At 36.4% G+C, this 18,348-nt stretch overlaps 2 protein-coding genes and 1 long non-coding RNA gene across 5 annotated transcripts in view; 2 read left to right on the plus strand and 1 right to left on the minus strand.

The window, feature by feature from the left end:
• Nucleotides 1–4,805, plus strand: part of NMU (neuromedin U) — a 37,066-nt gene extending 32,261 nt beyond the window's left edge. The window contains exons 9-10 of the mRNA XM_040483221.1: nucleotides 672–711; nucleotides 4,696–4,805. Coding sequence (XP_040339155.1) covers nucleotides 672–707 — 36 coding nt within the window. The 3' untranslated portion in view covers nucleotides 708–711; nucleotides 4,696–4,805. The remainder of the gene's footprint in view (nucleotides 1–671; nucleotides 712–4,695) is intronic.
• LOC121035492 (uncharacterized) overlaps nucleotides 1–18,348 on the minus strand; it is a 54,764-nt gene that overhangs the window by 4,336 nt on the left and 32,080 nt on the right. The window contains exon 2 of one of the 2 annotated variants that reach the window (XR_005792920.1): nucleotides 11,086–11,137. The exons of the other annotated variant lie outside the window; for it this stretch is intronic. This is a non-coding gene — a long non-coding RNA (uncharacterized LOC121035492). The remainder of the gene's footprint in view (nucleotides 1–11,085; nucleotides 11,138–18,348) is intronic. 2 annotated transcript variants of the gene reach the window in all.
• The window catches only part of PDCL2 (phosducin like 2), a 36,144-nt gene continuing 24,852 nt past the window's right edge, over nucleotides 7,057–18,348 (plus strand). For both annotated transcript variants that reach the window (XM_040483198.1, XM_040483205.1), the window contains exon 1: nucleotides 7,057–7,224. In XM_040483198.1, the coding sequence (XP_040339132.1) occupies nucleotides 7,219–7,224 (6 nt within the window). In that variant the 5' untranslated portion in view covers nucleotides 7,057–7,218. The remainder of the gene's footprint in view (nucleotides 7,225–18,348) is intronic.

Here is an 18,348-nt window from a genome sequence, read left to right on the forward strand (position 1 = left end):
ACTCTAAGAGTTTACAGCTTAATACAGGAAACTGATAAATAAACAAATACAAATTACTATGTTAAATGCACCTTCAATTCAGGGGCTGTGGGTTATTTTTCTTTTCTTTCATATCCTTTTCTTTTCTTTTCTTTTTTAATCAATTAATTTGTTTTGAGAGAGAGAGAGACAGAGCCAGAGACAGAGAAAGGGAGAGACAATCCCAAGAAGGCTCTGTGCTGTCAGTGTAGAGACCAGCTCAGGGTTCAAACTCACTAACCATGCCTTGAGATCATGACCTGGGCCAACATCAAGAGTTGGATGCTTAACCTACTGAGCCCACAGGTGCCCACAGGGCTGTGGTTTCTAAAAGAAATGCACTTAACCCAGGTCAGAGAGTGGAGGAGGTACAGAGAAGGTTTTAAAAGCTGAATTTGAAGAATCAACATGAATTAACTAGTGAAATAATTAACTAAGGAATTTCAACTTTATTATTAAGTTAAGAAGAGCTATATGGTAAGATTTGCATTTTGGAAACTAACTCTAACAATGAAGTGGAGAACGGATGGAAAGATGAGCAAACTAGATAAAAGAAGAAATAATAATACCCGTCGAAATCATTAGGTTGCTTTGTATGAAAATTAACTTCATTCCTTAGTTTACTGATTTATTTCTAATTTATTATTTTCTAGCCACGCAATGGAAGAAGGTCAGAAGGTTACATTTAAAATGGTATGTGCTTCACAATTCAACCCAGTTTGAAAATTTCTGTCATTTTCAGATATTCACAAATTAAGCTTTGATCAGTATATTTCTATTACTTGATTGTGTGTGCACATTAACATTAATAATATTAATATTAATAATGCACATACAATTATAGGGGCCGTGGGGACTTTATATGATGGAAAATGTCCCTATTTGAGGGACAGATATGCTGCCATGTGTTCCTCAGACTGATGTAGGGAACAAAGGCAAAAGAAAAAGTTAAATTTCCTTACAACTTAGAGCCCACTGACAAGTCCTTGAGACAGGCAGAGTGACCTTCTTCTAGGAACTCAACTGCCTCAATGTCAATACTTTGCTAAAGGCAAAAGAGAATCTTAGCTTAACATTAACCTCACTTCCAGGATCCTGTAAGTCTCCTTTAACATAAAAAAATTCCTTTAGAAATTTTCTTCATCTCTACCCCCTCCAGACATATATGTTAGCGACCATACTCCAAGCATATGGCCCCCTGATATACATCTGAAGGGTCTCATGATTAAGGTTTTACTAGACAGTAATAAATGACCTCTTCCTAACAACAGCTAGCCCCTCAAGGTCCTGGAAATCTTGCTTCCAAATTCCTTAGAGACTTACGCTACCCCTAGCCCCCTCCCAATTTGAAAGTATATAATCAGCCACTCCTCACGTCTGCAATGCAGCCTTTTCTGCTCACGGGTCCTGTCGGTGTTTGAATGAAACCCCCTTTTTTGCACAAAAGATGCCTCAAGAATTTTTTCCTGACCATTCCCCCCTGAACCCCAACATTTTCATATGAAGACTATACCACAATAGTCCTCACTGTTTCAGAGACATTGACCTTATCATCATTTATTGGGCAAGTAATATGTCAGAGGTTGTCTCTTATTGTGATGATCAGTGTCCACCATAATGGGCCAGAACTTACAGACTGAATGCATTTCTGTCTTCCAAGTGACCTGTATTCAAAGATTCTTTTTAAAAGCTGTAATTTACCATTTCTAGAGAACTAAGAAAATGTGGGAAGACATGAGAGCATGACTTCTACTTTGGGACTCAGTTTTCCACATCAATGTTGGAGATATAGTAGACATTTCATAGCTATTGGATAGCCCTACATATTTAATAAATTTGTTAATCCTAGTATCTTATTAGGCTGTGAATTTTGAAATTAAACCCAATGCAGGTTGATAAATTTACACCATGCAAATAAAAGTATATTCTATTAACTTTACATAATCTTAAATGCAGATTTTGTGCTTAGCATGTTTTTGCAAATATATTTTTCATATCACCATCTCAACCCTTAAATACATAGTTAGCTTAAGAATATTAAATTTCTTAATACTTTCTCATGAAAACAAAAATCAAAATGTACTATTTCTAACTAATGAAGATAATACCAAAAAATTTACAATATCTAGAAAATAAAGAGATAATAAAAACACTGCATGTTAAAACTTATGGGGCTCTGCCAAAGCCATATTCAGTAGAAAATACAAGGCTTTAAATACTGTCAAGCAAGAAAGAACGAGTGAATTAAGGATTTACTTTAAAAAGTTAAAAAACAACAACAAGGTGAACCTCAGGAGAGCAAAAGGAAGAAAATTATAAAATGAAAAATGAAATTAATAAATTATAAAATAGTAAAACAGAATAATTGGTAAAGCAAAATCTGATTATTTGCATAAAATAAAATAAACTAGCCTAACTGGCCCACCCTAATCAAGAAAAAAAAGGAGAAACCATAAACATGCAAAAATACAAATGAAAGTAAGGAAATTAAAACAGATATAGAAGAAATGGAAACCATAAGAGAGTACTTTGCAAATCTTGTGCCTACCCATTTGAAAACCTGAATAAAATGGAGGATTGTCTGGTAAGGTAGATACTACCAAAATTGTCTTCAGAAGAAAGAAAAAAAATCTGAACAGACTAATGGCCATTGGAAAAAATTGAAAACATTATCTAGAAACTCCCTGCTCAAAAGTACTAGACCAACGGATTTTGAACTTTTACAGCTCAGCGATGGAAGAAAATCTCAAAATATTTTTTATGAAGCCAGCAAATACTAATACCAAAACCTTATAAAAGTAGTATATAAAAAGAAACTATAGGTCAATCCTATTTATAAATATCAATACAAAAATGTTAAAGAAATACTAGTAAATTGTATTCAGCCATATATTTTAAAAATTATATAACTCCAAAAAAGTGAAGTTTGTTCCAACAACTCAGGATGGTTCAACATCAGGAATTCTTTTACAATATGTTCACCATTAGAAGAAAAATTATTTAATCATCTCAAAATTCCACATCAATTTCTGATGTTTTATTTTATTTTTGTCCATTTTTTTTTTAATTTTAGAGAGATGGAGAGAGAGAGCTCATGCACAAGCTGGGAGAGGACAGAGAGAGAGAGAGAGAGAGAGAGAGAGAGAGAGAATCTTAAGCAGGCTTCACGCTTAGCATGGAGCCCAATCCCACAACCCTGGGATCATAACCTGAGCCAAAATCAAGAATCAGACGCTCAACCAACTGAGCCATTCAGGCGTTCCCAATTTCTGATGTTTTAAAAGAACATCTTCTAGAAAGAGATGAATCTTTATTAACATTATTTATATAATGGTCTCAAAGTCAGTAGCAGTCTTGATAGTAAAACACTTTGAAGAATTTCTATTGAAATGTCAGGAACAAAACAGGGATGCTCTGTTACCTCTTATTTAATGTAGTTCTTATGCATTAGCCAATTCAGTACATAAGAAAGAAATAAAAGAGACAAATATTGAAAAAGTGAAGAAAATTTTAATGTGCTCATGGGGCAAAATTAGGAACTTAAATTTTTGGACTATATTTGGCATTAATTCCTATTTTAGCAAAGGCCTGTTATATTCACATCAGAAATATAAGCAAATATATTCTTTTAAAAAATTTTTTTTAAGGTTTATTTATTTTTGAGAGAGAGAGAGAGAGAGAGAGAGAGAGTATTTGTGTGTGAGCAGGGGAGGGGCAGAGAGAGAAAGGAAGACACAGAATCTGAAGCAGGCTCCAGGCTCTGAGCTGTCAGCACAGAGCCTGACATGGGGCTCCAACTCAGAACTATAAGATCATGACCTGAGCTGAAGTCAGATGCTTAACTGACTGAGCCACCCAGGTGCCCCTGAGCAAATAAATTCTTAATTTTTTATTTTTTTAAGGAGCTAAGACCAAAGGGTCAATGGAAAAGAAGCTATGCTTTATAATATTATAAAGATAGAGATATTTACAAAATGTGGACAAAAAATAGTTTAATACTAATTGAAAAAAATGTCTGTGATTGTTAACACCAAACCAAGTGGTAGAGTCTTCACAAATGTGAAATGGAAATTAATCCATGATTTGGTTAATTTAGTTAAAAATTCTCTCTGAATTTGACAAAAATTGCTTTATTTGGGTTGTTTTCAAGATTAGGGTTTACACAGACTAACTTAAGATTTCATTGTATTTTGTAATAAACAGCTCAATAGTCATTTTTTGTTTTTTTTTCATCTGATTATCTGAGATCTTTCTCTGTCTTGATGACTTCTATTTACTTAGAAAATGGTTAGACATTTTAAAAAATGGTTAGACATAAAATGGGATTTGATTTAATTGCACATACAAAAGGAAATAAATAAATAAGGAATAACTGTGCAAATATTAAAATATTTTATTCTTAGATCTTACTGGCATCAATGAGCTTTAGGAAACTTTTATATAGTTAAATACTGTATAAAGTTTTGGGAAATACAGACACATAGAACGAGTGTTCTATCAGAGAGAGATTAATAACTAAAACTATACAGACTGAAGAATAGCTGAGAAATGGCCCTGATGTCAATTTTATCATACATGAAGAAATATTTATAGAAATGTCTGTATGCTAACATTGCCTACCCTCCTTCACAGACTCATTTATACTTGACTCTAAACTTAATTTTTGTTTTTATACAGGACCAACAATTTTCCACAGAAGCAGCAAAATGTTGACATTTTGTTTTCTTCTCAAAAACAATCCTTGCTAAACTTACTGTATTTGACAATCCCTGTGTTGTAAACATTCTCAATAAAAGTTGGTTGAGATTATAAAATGTTTAATTTGTCAACAATTTTAAAAACATCTTAAAATATTTTTTTCTTAGATAATAAAGCTGTACATAATGATGTTCCTTAGATCCCTGCAGCTTTTTTTTTTTTTTAATTTTTTTCAACGTTTATTTATTTTTGGGACAGAGAGACAGAGCATGAACGGGGGAGGGGCAGAGAGAGAGGGAGACACAGAATCGGAAACAGGCTCCAGGCTCTGAGCCATCAGCCCAGAGCCCGATGCGGGGCTCGAACTCACGGACCGTGAGATCGTGACCTGGCTGAAGTCGGACGCTTAACCGACTGCGCCACCCAGGCGCCCCAGATCCCTGCAGCTTTTGACAGTACAGTTGACCCTTGAACAACATGGGTTTGAACTGCAAGGTCCACTTATACAAGGACTTTTTCAAAAAATACAGTACAGTAATGTAAATGTATTTTCTCTTATTATTTTGTTAATAACACTTTCTGTAGTTCACTTTATTGTAAGAATACAGCATATATTACATATAACATACAAAATATGTGTTAATGGATTATGTTATTGGTAAGGCATCTGGTCAGCAGTAGGCTATTAGTAGTCAAGTTTGGGGAGGGTCAAAAGTTGTGCTAGGATTTTGATGCATGGGAGGACCCTCCTAACCCCTGTGTTATTCAGAGTCAACTGTACTGATACACATGCTCTTTTGTTATTTTTATTAAAGGCACTCAGAAGAGAGCTGACTTTTAATGAGCTGTTTTAGTTTATCCTATTTGGATTTCATCAGTGACAAAGTCACCAACTCTTATAATACCATAGTGTCCAGTAACTTACTCTCTTAGAATGTGAATACCAACTAAAACTACACTAGTTGAAGTTGGCCATGATCCATCAAATAGTCCAATAAGCAAGTTCTGATTTATCTGCTGTAAAATAAATATCTGATTACTACAAACATATCAGGGGGTTAGCTTTATCTACCAACGAGTAGTGTTCAACTTATCTCAAAATAAGTCATTTCACTCTGCAACATCTGAAAGGCAACCAGTGTCATCCATTACCAGAAAGAAAACAGTGTCACCAGTAGAGGATCATGAACACACTTGGAAAACATTTTACATCAAATTAGTGCTTATTGGACACAGAATTAACCTCAGATGGAGGTTGAGATTATTTCCATTCAGGTTCCCCTGGGTTTTTCCCTTCTCACTTCCCTCTTGGATAACCTCCTCCACCACAAAGCAGGCTGGCTGGTTAGAGGAGGGTGACTCTAGAATAGGGAGGATTAGTAACTCAACTAGCTAGGGTCTTGGATGGTCAAAATAAAACCAGTTGAATATTAATTTAAGCAGCAGTTCCTCAGGCCTCTCAGAAATACAGAGAGACTTAGGTTATTTACATTTTAGGGTTCCCAGGATATAAAGAAAAAGGAAGAAGAAGAAAAAATACCAAAACATGGTTACAAAAATTGTGGGATGTTCTACAATATTTTATATTTAACAAATTAATATTTTATATACAAACACAACAAAACATATAGGCTACCAGGAGTATAGGATTTTCATTAAATATTAACTGGGCACTACAGGTGGAGCAGTCTAATAGTGAACCCGAGTTTAAAATTGTGTCACTAAAAACATTTTTTTCTTCTTTTCCAAATCCTACCAGTATATCTCTGTGACCATGTATATAACCTTATTTGGTGATAATATCAAATGTTTTCCTCACGTTCCTGGCAGCTACCAGTAAACACCCTTTCCTTAACCTAACCACCAAGGAATCCACCTGTCTAGGCTTTCTACGTAAAGTCAGAACTCCTGTCTTCTAAGACAGTGGGTTTTTAGATAGGGGTGGAGAACCATTTGAGAATCTGATGAAAGCTCTGGTCCTAAACGCCCAAGACCCCCAACACAAACCTAGGCATTCGACGAAATGATGCACAATTGGGGTCTGTGAGCTAGTGGTCCCCTAAAATCCATCCAAATATAGTCTATGGGCTCCTCTGAAGGGTTCTCTCCCCAGGATTTGGTTCTTTCTTCATGAAGACAGGACTCAGGAGCTGAAGGGTGCCAGAGGCTCTGAGACAACGTGCCGATTTGGTGGTAGTGGAAGGAGGGATGGGAGGAATATGAGCACCAGTACTAACAGGTAAGGCACCACTCAGTACACAGGCCCCAGGCAGGACCTGGTGCATTCTCACAGCCAGCCCCTAGGCCACGCCTCCACGTTGCCCGGCAACAGAGCCGCGCTGGGTGCACCAGCGAAGGAGGCCCTTGTTCTCCCCTCCCCCTCCTGCCCCCTCTTCCGGGCGGTGGAAACGGCTAGGCCTTTGGCGGGCTCGCCTGCAACCTGAAGGAGACTTGGGGTGTCAGGAAGACACCGCCGCCACGTGACGAGCGAAGGGGAACACCATGCAGGTGGGCACGCACAGGGGTCCCCGGCTAAACCTAGAGTGAGCACCAACAGGGAGGGAGGCCCACATCGGGTGGGTTCTAACGTTTGTTCCGGCAAGGGCTACGTTTTGTGTGCGTCTCTGTCTCTGTCAAGATCTGACCCCCAGGAGAATACCATTTCTCAACGCTCAAGACTTTCGTTTGTCTCTGGAAGAAGTTTTTAGAGTTGTTTGGGATTGAATTTTACGCCTGCATCCTGGAAATCTTAACTGCTGCCCTATTTCTCACTTGAGAAATAGACCAGCAACTGTAGCCCAAGTGTAATTCAGTTTAAGTATTCTGCTCCGCTACCTTAAAAAAAGATCAGAACGGAAACCCAGGAGTTGCATCTGTCTCAAGAAAGACCAGCTGTCCCTGGAGTTTCTCCTACTTGATTGCAAAAAGCTCTGTTAGGCTTCCATTTATTCCTTAGAAGGCTGCTCCTCTAACGCTTACTTATTAAACCGAAGCCTGTGCCTTTGTTTCTTCTTTTATCAGAGTAAAATTCTCACTTTCTGACTTTCAGAAACAGCTTCTTCCCACCTGCTCCCCCAAATTAAAACCACTGTAATTTCTCTTGTTTTGCATATTTTATTTTTATTTGCATATACTGTGTAAGTTATTAGAATATTTTGAACATAAATTACACATAATTTTTAATGAATAGTCCTTTTGTGTTAATAATAGATTCGTAGCAAATACATTTTATCCAATCTGTAAAAACGTTGTGAATCTGTCTGGATTTATACCTGCTCTTCAAGAAATTAGCCAAAATATAATTGAGTGAAGTTAACAGCACGTTAACCTTTGTTCATTTATTCATCAATTTACTCGACATCCAGTTATTCAGTGTTTATGTTTAGTTCTGGACTTACTCTAAAAGAGCTTAGTATGGGGGAATAAGAGGGAGACAGATATAACCATTTGTGGTATGATAAATGCCACAGTAGTTTTAACACAGAGATTGTGGTACCTATTTCTACTAGAAGAAATTTCATAGATAATTCCTAAAACTGAAGAGAAGAATAAATTAAAGAGCATTTACTGTTAAATCCCATTGTGATGAACTCCTAGATCAGTTAAGGAAGAGCAGAAAGGTATACATAAAACCATAAGAATGTGGTATCATGAATATCAAGAAAGGCCATTTTAACAAGAAAGGAATGAGACAGTCTCTCCAATTCTGCTTAAGAGATCAAATACAATGAATATTCATAAAAATCAACAAGATGGTGCTTGTAGGTGACATTATCTAGAGCACTTTTGGTAGTATTAGAAGCAAAAGCTAACTTTGGAGTGGGTTGAAGAGTTAATGGGAAGTGGGAGTGGTTATAGTTTATATAGACAATTGTTTCAAGAAGTTTAACTATGAAGGAGAAAAGAGAAGATGGTAGGGGATGTCAAGTACAGATGGAGTTTTTTTAATAAGGTATTGCTGGAATTTTTGGTAATAGTGAGCTAGATTATTTGGACCAACTCTCCCTCTGCGTACAAGTAAAAATACTGGCTAACACGTAAAACATATTTCCTTAAAAGCATCAAGGAGTAAGAAACTACGATAGTAGGATATGATGCTAAGAAACTATGAGACCAAAGTTGAAGGGAAACTGGAAAACCAGGTAAATGGATTTCCAGAACTCCAAAACCTCTTTTACCCTGAAGGCATTAGCAGTTTGTGTTTTGGTCCCGGGTGTAATCCACAGAGAAGGAACCAAAGGGGTATTGTCCACGAAAGTATGGAAGACTAATAGTATGAACAAGAGATAAACTCATGTTCAGGAGAATTCAGGGAAAGTTGTCTTGATGCTTAGTGAAACAGGGGAGAAAAAGAAAGGGAATAATACCTGTTCCCAAGAAGTTGTGGCCCAATACAGAAATCACATGGATTACAACCTAAATTATATTGTCTGGGTGGTCTAGCAAACCTCAAATTATGAATTTGATATATATTAGTCATATACGTATATACATACACACGTAAAAATACCTCAGTGTCTATACATGACTAGAAGAAATAAAAACTCCTCTGTAGAGGAATATATCTTTATCTTAGACCTCGAACAATTCCCTCAGGTAAGTTCTCAAGGACAGCAAACGGAAATCAGTCAAAAGTAACCAAGCACACAAGGAAACAGGGCACCATGAACATGAACCAACAAAACAGACCTGTAGAGACTTTTGTTATCAGAATGATCAGAAATGGGTTCCAAAACAATTATGATTATTAGTTTAAAAAAATAAAAGACTAGATTGAAATTATCTGCAGGACATAGTGAGCTTGAAATTTGATTAAGACATTTCTATACACTATAATGAATAATCCAAAAGAAAATTAATAAAGCAATGGCCTGGATATTTGCATCGAAAAGAGTAAAGTACTTAGGAATACATGTGACCAAGGAGGCAAAAGACTTGTACACTGAAAACTACAAAACATTGCTTAAATTAAAGAACACATAAGTAAAAAACATTCCATATTCTTGGATTGGAAGATTTAAATTGTTAATATGTCGATATTTCCCAAAACAATCTCCAGATTCAGTGTAATTCCTACCAAAATTCCAATGACGTTTTTTGTAAAAACAGAAAAACACATCTTAAAATTCATATGAAATCGTAGGAGACCCAAAATAGCCCAAACAGTCTTTTAACAGATGAACAAAATTGGAGGACCCAATATCTCTTTTCAAAATATAGTAGCAGTATATGTGTATGTAAAGCAGCAGTAATCAAAACTATATGGTATTGACAGACAGACAGACATATGAACCAATGGAATAGAATAGAGAGCCCAGAAAGAAACCCTCACATTTTGGTCAAACGATTTACAACAACAGTGCCAAAACCATTCAAGTGAAAGGCAAACTGGACATCCACATGCAAAAGAATGAAGTTGGGCTTCTAGCTCACATTATTAACAAAAATTAACTGAAAAAGGATCAAAGGACCCAGGGCCCAGGATAAGGGATTGCCAGGATCAGATCAACAGAAGCAGGATTCAGGGCTGAAGCAGCAAAGAGTTGAAGACATGGAAAGAATTTGAAGACATCCAGGTAGCAAGGAAGGGTTCTCCAAGGCCTGAAGACTAAAGCAACACACTGACCTTTGGTACAATGTAAGTTCAGGGTGAAACTTTCTCTATAAGCCTCTAAAGAGGCTTAAGAGGTTTAGTGACTAAGAAATAGTACTCCTGGTTGACAACAGAAGCAAACCCTTTTTGAAGGAAATTTTCAGTTTGACCCCAAAAGCACCCACATTTTAAAAGAAATATGATCTCAAAATAATCACATAAGAAGACTACTATGAATGTTAAACAAAGGCAAAAAAAACCAACAGATTTAGATTTTTAAGGACTGCATAGTTTGCAATTGCCAAATACAAAATCCCTGTTATTAAAGTGTTCAAAGAAATAGAAAATGAGATTACAAAGATGAGTTTATATAGGAAACTATCAAGAATGAACAAACAGCCCAAGTGTCCATTAAGAAATGAATGAATAAAGAAGATGTGGTATACACACACACACACACACACACACACACACACAAACACACACACACACACACACACACTGGAATATTATTCAGCCATAAAAAATGAAATATTGCCATTTGCAGCAACATGGATGGATCAAGAGAGTATAATGCTAGGTGAAATAAGACAGAGAAAGGCAAATATCATATGATTTCACTAATATGTGGAACTTAGAGAAACAAATGAACTAAGAAAAAAAGATGAACCAAAAACCAAACTTATAACTATAGAGAACGAACTGGTGGTTACCAAAGGGAAGGTTGTAGGGGGTGAATGGGTGAAGTAGGTGATGGGGATTAGGAGGATACTTACCACAATGAGGACTGAGTAATATGTAGAACTGTTGAATCACTGTATTGTACACCTGAAATTAATATAACACTGTATGTTAACTATACTGGCATTAAATTTTTAAATAAATGAATAAATAAATACTTTGATGAAAATACCAAAAAAAATGACAGATAAAGGAATAGAAAGGAACTTTTAGAAATGGAGTAAAGCTGAAGTAAAAAGCTGAATGGACCTCTTAATTTCTTTGCTGAATACTAAACTAAAATTGTTTCTAAATTTTGCTATTATGAATACTGCTGTGGTGAACATCAGAACAGGAATTAAAAAAAACTGTGTTTTATATATAGAGAGAGCGTGTACAAATGGGGGAAACGGATAGTGGGAGGGAGAGAATTTTAAGCAGGCTCCATGCTCAGCATAGAGCATGACATGGAGCTTGATCCCATGACCTGAGCTTCAATCGAGAGTCAGAAGCTCAACCAACTGAGCCACCCAAGCACCCCTAGAACAGGGGTATTTTTTTACATTTTTGATTATTTTTTAATAAAGATTTCTAGAAGCTAAGAAAAAAATATAAAAGCCCTTGAATGGATAGGTATATTAGTTTTCTATTACAATGTAGCTAAATAGCCCTGAATTTAGCAGCTTAAAACAACAAATATTTATTATCTCATAGTTTCTCGGGGTCAGAAATTTGTGAGTGGCTTAGTCAGGTGGCTCTGGCTCAAAGAGTAAATGAGAGTACAATTCAGACATCAGCTAGGGCTGCAGTATCTGCTTCCAACATGACTCACTCGCATGACTGTTGGCAGGAGGCCTTGGTTTCCCACCACTTGGATTTTTCTTTTTTTTTTTTTTAATTTTTTTTAACGTTTATTTATTTTTGAGACAGAGAGAGACAGAGCATGAACGGGGGAGGGTCAGAGAAAGAGGGAGACACAGAATATGAAACAGGCTCCAGGCTCTGAACTGTCAGCACAGAGCCCAGAGCGGGGCTCAAACTCATGGACCGCAAGATCATGACCTGAGCCGAAGTTGGACGCTTAACCGACTGAGTCACCCAGGCACCCCCACTTGGACTTTTCAATACGGCTTTTTCATGGAATGAATTGTGTCTCTCCAAAATTCATATGTTGAGACCCTAACACCAAATGTGACTATATTTGGAAGTAGGATTCTTAAGGAGGTAATTAAGGTTAAATGAAGTCATAAGGGTAGGGACTGGTGTCCTTCTGACAATCTGAAAGGACTGGTATCCTTATGAGTAAGGGACACCAGAGCATTCTCTCTCTCAGTCTCTCTCTCTTTCTCTCTCTCTCTCTCTCTCTCTCTCCCTCCCTCCATCTTTCTCTGTGCACAGAGAAAAGTTCATGTGAGAACAGAGCAAGAAGGTGGCCACTTGAAAGCCAGGTTTCTCACTAGAAATCAACCCTGCCTGGTACCTTGATCTGGAACTTGCATCTTCCAGAACTGTGAGAAAATAAATTTCTATTTAAGCCACCCAGTCTTATATTCTGTTATGGAAGCCCACACAGACTAACACAGGCTGCTTGAGTGTCCAAACAACATGGCAGTTTCTTTTTCCCAGAGCAAGAGATGAATGTTTAAAATGCTTTAAATGCTGGAGGGGAAAACTGTCAAACCAAAATTCTATATCCAGCTAACCTATCCATCCAAAAAACTGGGGGAAAATAGTCATTTTCAGAAATATGAAAACTGGGAGAATTAGTTGCCAGCAGACCTTAACTATAAGAAATGCTTAAGGGTGTTTATTCGGGCTGAAGGGAAATGACACCAGAGGGAAAACTGGATCTAAAGAAAGGAGTGAAGAGCACCATATATGGTAAATATGTGGATAAGTACTAATAACTAAATATATTTTTTCTCTTAATTCCCTTAAAAAACATTATAATTCTTTAAGGCAGAAATTATAACCTTGTATTACGGGTTTTCAAATATATGTAGATGTTAATATATTTAACAGCAGTAAAGCAAAGGATGGGATAGTGGTAAATGGAACTAGGCAAGGTTCCCATATTTTTTTATTAAAAAAATCTTTTTAATGTTTATTTATTTTTGAAAGAGGAAGAAACAGCATGAGCAGGGGAGGGGCAGAGAGAGAGAGAGGGAGACACAGAACTGAAGCAGGCTTCAGCCTCTGAGCTGTCAGCACAGAGCCATCAGGCTCTAACTCATGAACCATGAGATCATGACCTGAGCTGAAGTTGGATGCGTAACCAACTGAGCCACCCAGGCACCCCCAAGGTTCCCATATTTTATGTGAAGTAGTACAATATTAAATCTAGGTAGACTGTAATAAGTTAAAGATACCCAATATAATTTCTAGAGCAATTATTAAAATCATAATGCAAAGGTGTATACCTAAAAAGCCAGTGGCAAACAATGATATTCTAAAAACTACTTAACTAACCAAAAGAAGGAAAGAAAGAAATAGAGGAACAAAAAAGTAAATGAGACTAAAACAGGAAAATAGTAGCTCTAAATCTAATATTAACAATTATATTAAATATTAATGGACTAAATACTTCAAAAAGCAGAGATTGTCAGAATGGAAAAGCAACACACAACTGTATACTGCTGAGACACTTTATTATTTTATTTTATTATTATTTTTTAAGATTTAAATTCCTGCATAGTTAACATATAGTGTTATATTAGTTTCATGGGTACAATATAGTGATTCAACAGTTCCATATATTACTCAGTGCTCATCAAGATGTGTACTCTTAATCCCCTTCACCTATTTCACCCATCCCCACCCCACTCCCCCCTGGTAATCATCTGATTGTTCTCTATAGTTAAGAGTAGGTTTTTTGATTGGTCTTTTTTTGTTTGTTTGTTTCTTTCTTTCTTTCTTAAATTTGACATAAAAATGAAAGCATATGGTATTTGTCTTTCTCTAATGGACTTATTTCATTTTAGCATTATACTCTCTATAGAGCCATCCGTGTTGTTGCAAATGGCAAGATTTCATTCTTTTTATGGATGAGTAATATTCCTTTGTGTGTGTGTATGTGTTTGTATATCCCACTTCTTTATCCATTTAACTATTGACAGACACTTGGGGTGCTTCCATAGTTTGGCTATTATAAATAACGTTGCAAGAAACGTTGGAGTGCATATATCCCTTCAAATTAGTATTTTCATATTCTTTGGGTTAATACACAATAGTGTGATTACTAGGTCATAGGATAGTTCTTGAGGAACCTCCATACTGTCTTCCACAGTGGGGGCACCGATTTACATAACCACCAACAAAGTGCAAGCCTTCCCTTTTTTCCCCATCCTTGCCAATACTTGCAATTTCTTGTCTTTTTGATAATAGCCATTCTGACAAGTGTGAGATTATATCTCATTGTGGTTTTGATTTGCATTTCCCTGATGATGAGTGATGTTGAGCATCTTTTCATGTGTCTGTTGGCCATCTGTACATCTTCTGTAGAGAAATGTCTGTTTATGTCTTCTGTTCATTTTTTAATTGCATTTTTTTGGTGTTGAGCTATATAAGTTATTTGTAATTTTGGATACTAACACTTTTTTGGATATGTCACTTGCAAATGTCTTTTCCCATTCAATAGCTTGTTGTTTAGTTTTGTTGGCGTTTCCTTTGGTGTACAGAAGCCTTTTATTTTGATGTAGTCCCAACAGTTTATTTTTTGCATTTGTTTCCCATGCCTCAGGGGACCTACCTAGAAAGATATTGCTATGGCCAGTGTCAGAGAAATTACTGTCTGTCCTGTCTAGGATTTTCATGGTTTCAGGTCTCACATTTAGGTACTTTATTCATTTTGAGTTTATTTTTATGTATGGTGTAAGAAAATGGCCTAGTTTCACTCTTTTGCATGTTGCTGTCTAGTTTTCCCAGCACCATTTGTTGAAGAGACTATCTTTCTTTCATTGCATATTTTTGCCTCCTTTGTCAATGATTGATTGACCATATAATTGTGGGTTTATTCCTGGACTTTCTATTCTGTTCCATTGACCTATGTGTCTAATTTTATGCCAGTGCCATACTGTTTTGATTACTACAGCTGTGTAATGAAACTTGAAGTCTGGAGTTGTGATACTTCCAGTTTTGTTTTTCTTTTTCAAGATTACTTTGGCTGACCCTGACCCTGAATAGGGTCTTTTGTTGTGCCATACAAATTTTAGGATTGTTTGTTCTAGTTCTGTGAAAAATGTTGGTATTTTGATAGAGATTGCATTAAATCTGTTGATTGCTTTGGGTAGTGTAGACCTTTTAACAATATTTGGTTTTCTAACTCATGAGCATGGAACATCTTTCCATTTCTTTGTGTCATCTTAAAAGAGACACAGTTTGAATACATAAAGCAGAACACATAAAGCAAAAACTAACATAATTCAAGGGATAAATAGACAAATCCACAATCATAATGTGAGATTTTAAAACCCCTCCTCTTAGTAATTGATAGAAAAACTAGATATAAAAATTTCTAACAAAATAGAAGATTTGAACAAACCTGTCAATCATCCATTGATTTATAGAGAAATATACCTATCAGTGGCAGAATGCACGCTTTTTTCAAGCATTCACTAAGATACATCATATACTGGGTCATAAAACAAGTCAATGCATGTCAAAAAAATCAAAATCTTAACAAAGTATGTTTTCTAACCAAAGAGAATTAAATTAGAAAGTATTAATAAGATACCTAGAAAAGTTGAAATTACTGGAAAATTAAACAACATCCTTCCAAATAACTAAGATGTCAGTAAAAAATTATAAAAGAGATTGGGAATATTTTTAATTGAATGATAATGATGGTACAGCAAACCAAAATTTGTAGGGTGCAGCTAAGAAAAGTGTTAATGGGGAAATACATAGCTGTAAGTGGTTGTATTAGAAAAGAAAGGTTCCCTTTTCCATTTCTAGTATTGGTTATTTGTGCCTTCTTGCTTTTTTTTTTTTTTTTTTTGGTCAGTTTTGGTAAGTGTTTATCAATTTCATTAATATTCTCTAAGAACCAATTTTTGGCCTTGTTAATCCTATTATATATTAATTTTTCAACTCATCAATTTCTACTTTCACTCTTTTTATCTTTGATTTATTTTGATTTTCTTTTTCCAACCTCTTTGGTTGGATGTTTATATCTTAATTTTTAAACTTTTCATTTTATAAAATATCAAATTAAGGATATAAAATTTATTTTATGAACTGCTTTAGTTGCAGCCCACATATTTTTTTGTTATGTGGCTTTACTTTTTATCATTCAATTCCTAGTGCTTTTAAATTCCCATTGTGTTTTTTTCTCTGACCCATGGATTATTTAGAAAGTGTTTTCTTAATTCCAAATATATGATGATCTCCTAGTTATCATTTTCTTATTGATTTCTGTCTCTGGTCACAGTGCCAAAGTCTGTGAGCCTTTTTTCGATTTCTCAGCTTCTTGGCCTCTTCCAGAATTGGTAGTTGATCCACGGGGAATGGCCTCAAACATGGAGCTCCTCTCTAGCTCTCCTTCTCATCTAAGATCTTCTCCTGATAATTTTCTTCACTGCCTTATTGATTCTCCAGTGCTTTCAGATTGATTTTCATCAATTTCGTTCAATTTTACTAGATGTTCTCGGCAAAAGGTTTGATTCAAATGATCTAGTCTACCATTACCAAGTGCAGAATTCCTACTGATGCTGGTATTTTATTATTAGGAGACATATAAAGAATAGGGATTGAAGATCTCAGGGATAGAGTGACCAGTAATAGACAAAGTGGGGACAGAAAAACAAAACTTTGGCCAAAGAATAGGATGACAGGAGAAATAAGATGATACTTGTCTGTCATTTATTATTGCATAACAAACTATAACAAACTTGGTGGCTTAAAACAACACATTTACTGTATCAGAGTTTTTATGGGTCTTGATCTAGGCTTTGCTTAGCTGGGCCCTCTTCTCCAGAGTCTCCCACAAGGTTGCAATGAAAGTGTCAGCCAAAGCTGGGGTCTTATTTATTTATTTATTTATTTATTTATTTATTTATGTTTATTTGTTTTTGAGAGAGAGAGACAGAGAGAGACAGAATGTGAGTGGGGGAAGGGCAGAGAGAGAAAGAGGGAGACACAGAATCTGAAGCAGGCTCCAGGCTTTGAGCTGTCAGCACAGAGCCATCCGGCTCTAACTCGTGAACCATGAGATCATGACCTGAGCTGAAGTTGGATGCTTAACTGACTGAATCACCCACATACCCCGCTGGGATCTCATTTAAAGGTACAACAGAGGAAGAATCCATTTTTAAGTTCATTTACATGGTATTTGGCAGAATTCAGTTCTTTGGGGGCTATTTGACTAAGAACCTCAATGTCTAGCTGATTGTTGGTTACATTTCCCTTGTTGCATAGTTCTCTCCATAAGGCACTTCCCAATATAGCAGCTTGCTTTATCATAGCTAACTAGTGTGAAGAGTGCTGGCAAAATGGAAGTTATAATATTATGGAGAATAATAATAGAAATTACATTCTTTCATCTTTGCCATGTTCTGTTGGTTAGAAGCATGCCACAGTTCCCACCCATAGTCAAAGAGAGGGAGTTGTGCAGAGATGTGAATACCAGAATGTGGAGATCATTTAAGGTCATCAAATAATTTGTCACAGTATTTTCTCATATGTATAATTAAATTCTCCCTTCCTCTGGAAATATCAGGGGAAATGGACAGCAAACTAGAAAGAAAAGAGTTAATACATTACAACCTCTGGAAAAGGAGCAAATAAAATATCGAAGGCTAAGTAACAAGGAAAACAAGGTTAGCTTTCATAGAAAGAAACTATTTTTTTTTATTATTTATTTTTGAGAGCAAGAGAGACAGAGTGTGAGTGGGGCAGGGGCAGAGAGCGAGGAAGACACAGAATCCAAAGCAGGCTCGAGGCTCCAAGCTGTCAGCACAGAGCCCGACGTGGGGATTGAACTTGCAGACCATGAGATCATGACCTGAGCCGAAGTTGGACATGCAACCGTCTGAGCCACCCAGGCGCCCAGAAAGAAATTATTATTAGACAGAAATTAAACTATGGAAAAATTCCTAGCCTCTTCTAACATTTAACCTGGGAGTACAAGTCCCTTGAAGCTAATTGGTTGAAAAGAGAAGCGTGGGGGCGCCTGGGTGGCGCAGTCGGTTAAGCGTCCGACTTCAGCCAGGTCACGATCTCGCGGTCCGTGAGTTCGAGCCCCGCGTCAGGCTCTGGGCTGATGGCTCGGAGCCTGGAGCCTGTTTCCGATTCTGTGTCTCCCTCTCTCTCTGCCCCTCCCC

The sequence above is a fragment of the Herpailurus yagouaroundi genome, unplaced genomic scaffold, assembly GCF_014898765.1.
Source record: "Herpailurus yagouaroundi ecotype Mexico unplaced genomic scaffold, PumYag 28, whole genome shotgun sequence".
Lineage (NCBI taxonomy): Eukaryota > Metazoa > Chordata > Mammalia > Carnivora > Felidae > Herpailurus > Herpailurus yagouaroundi.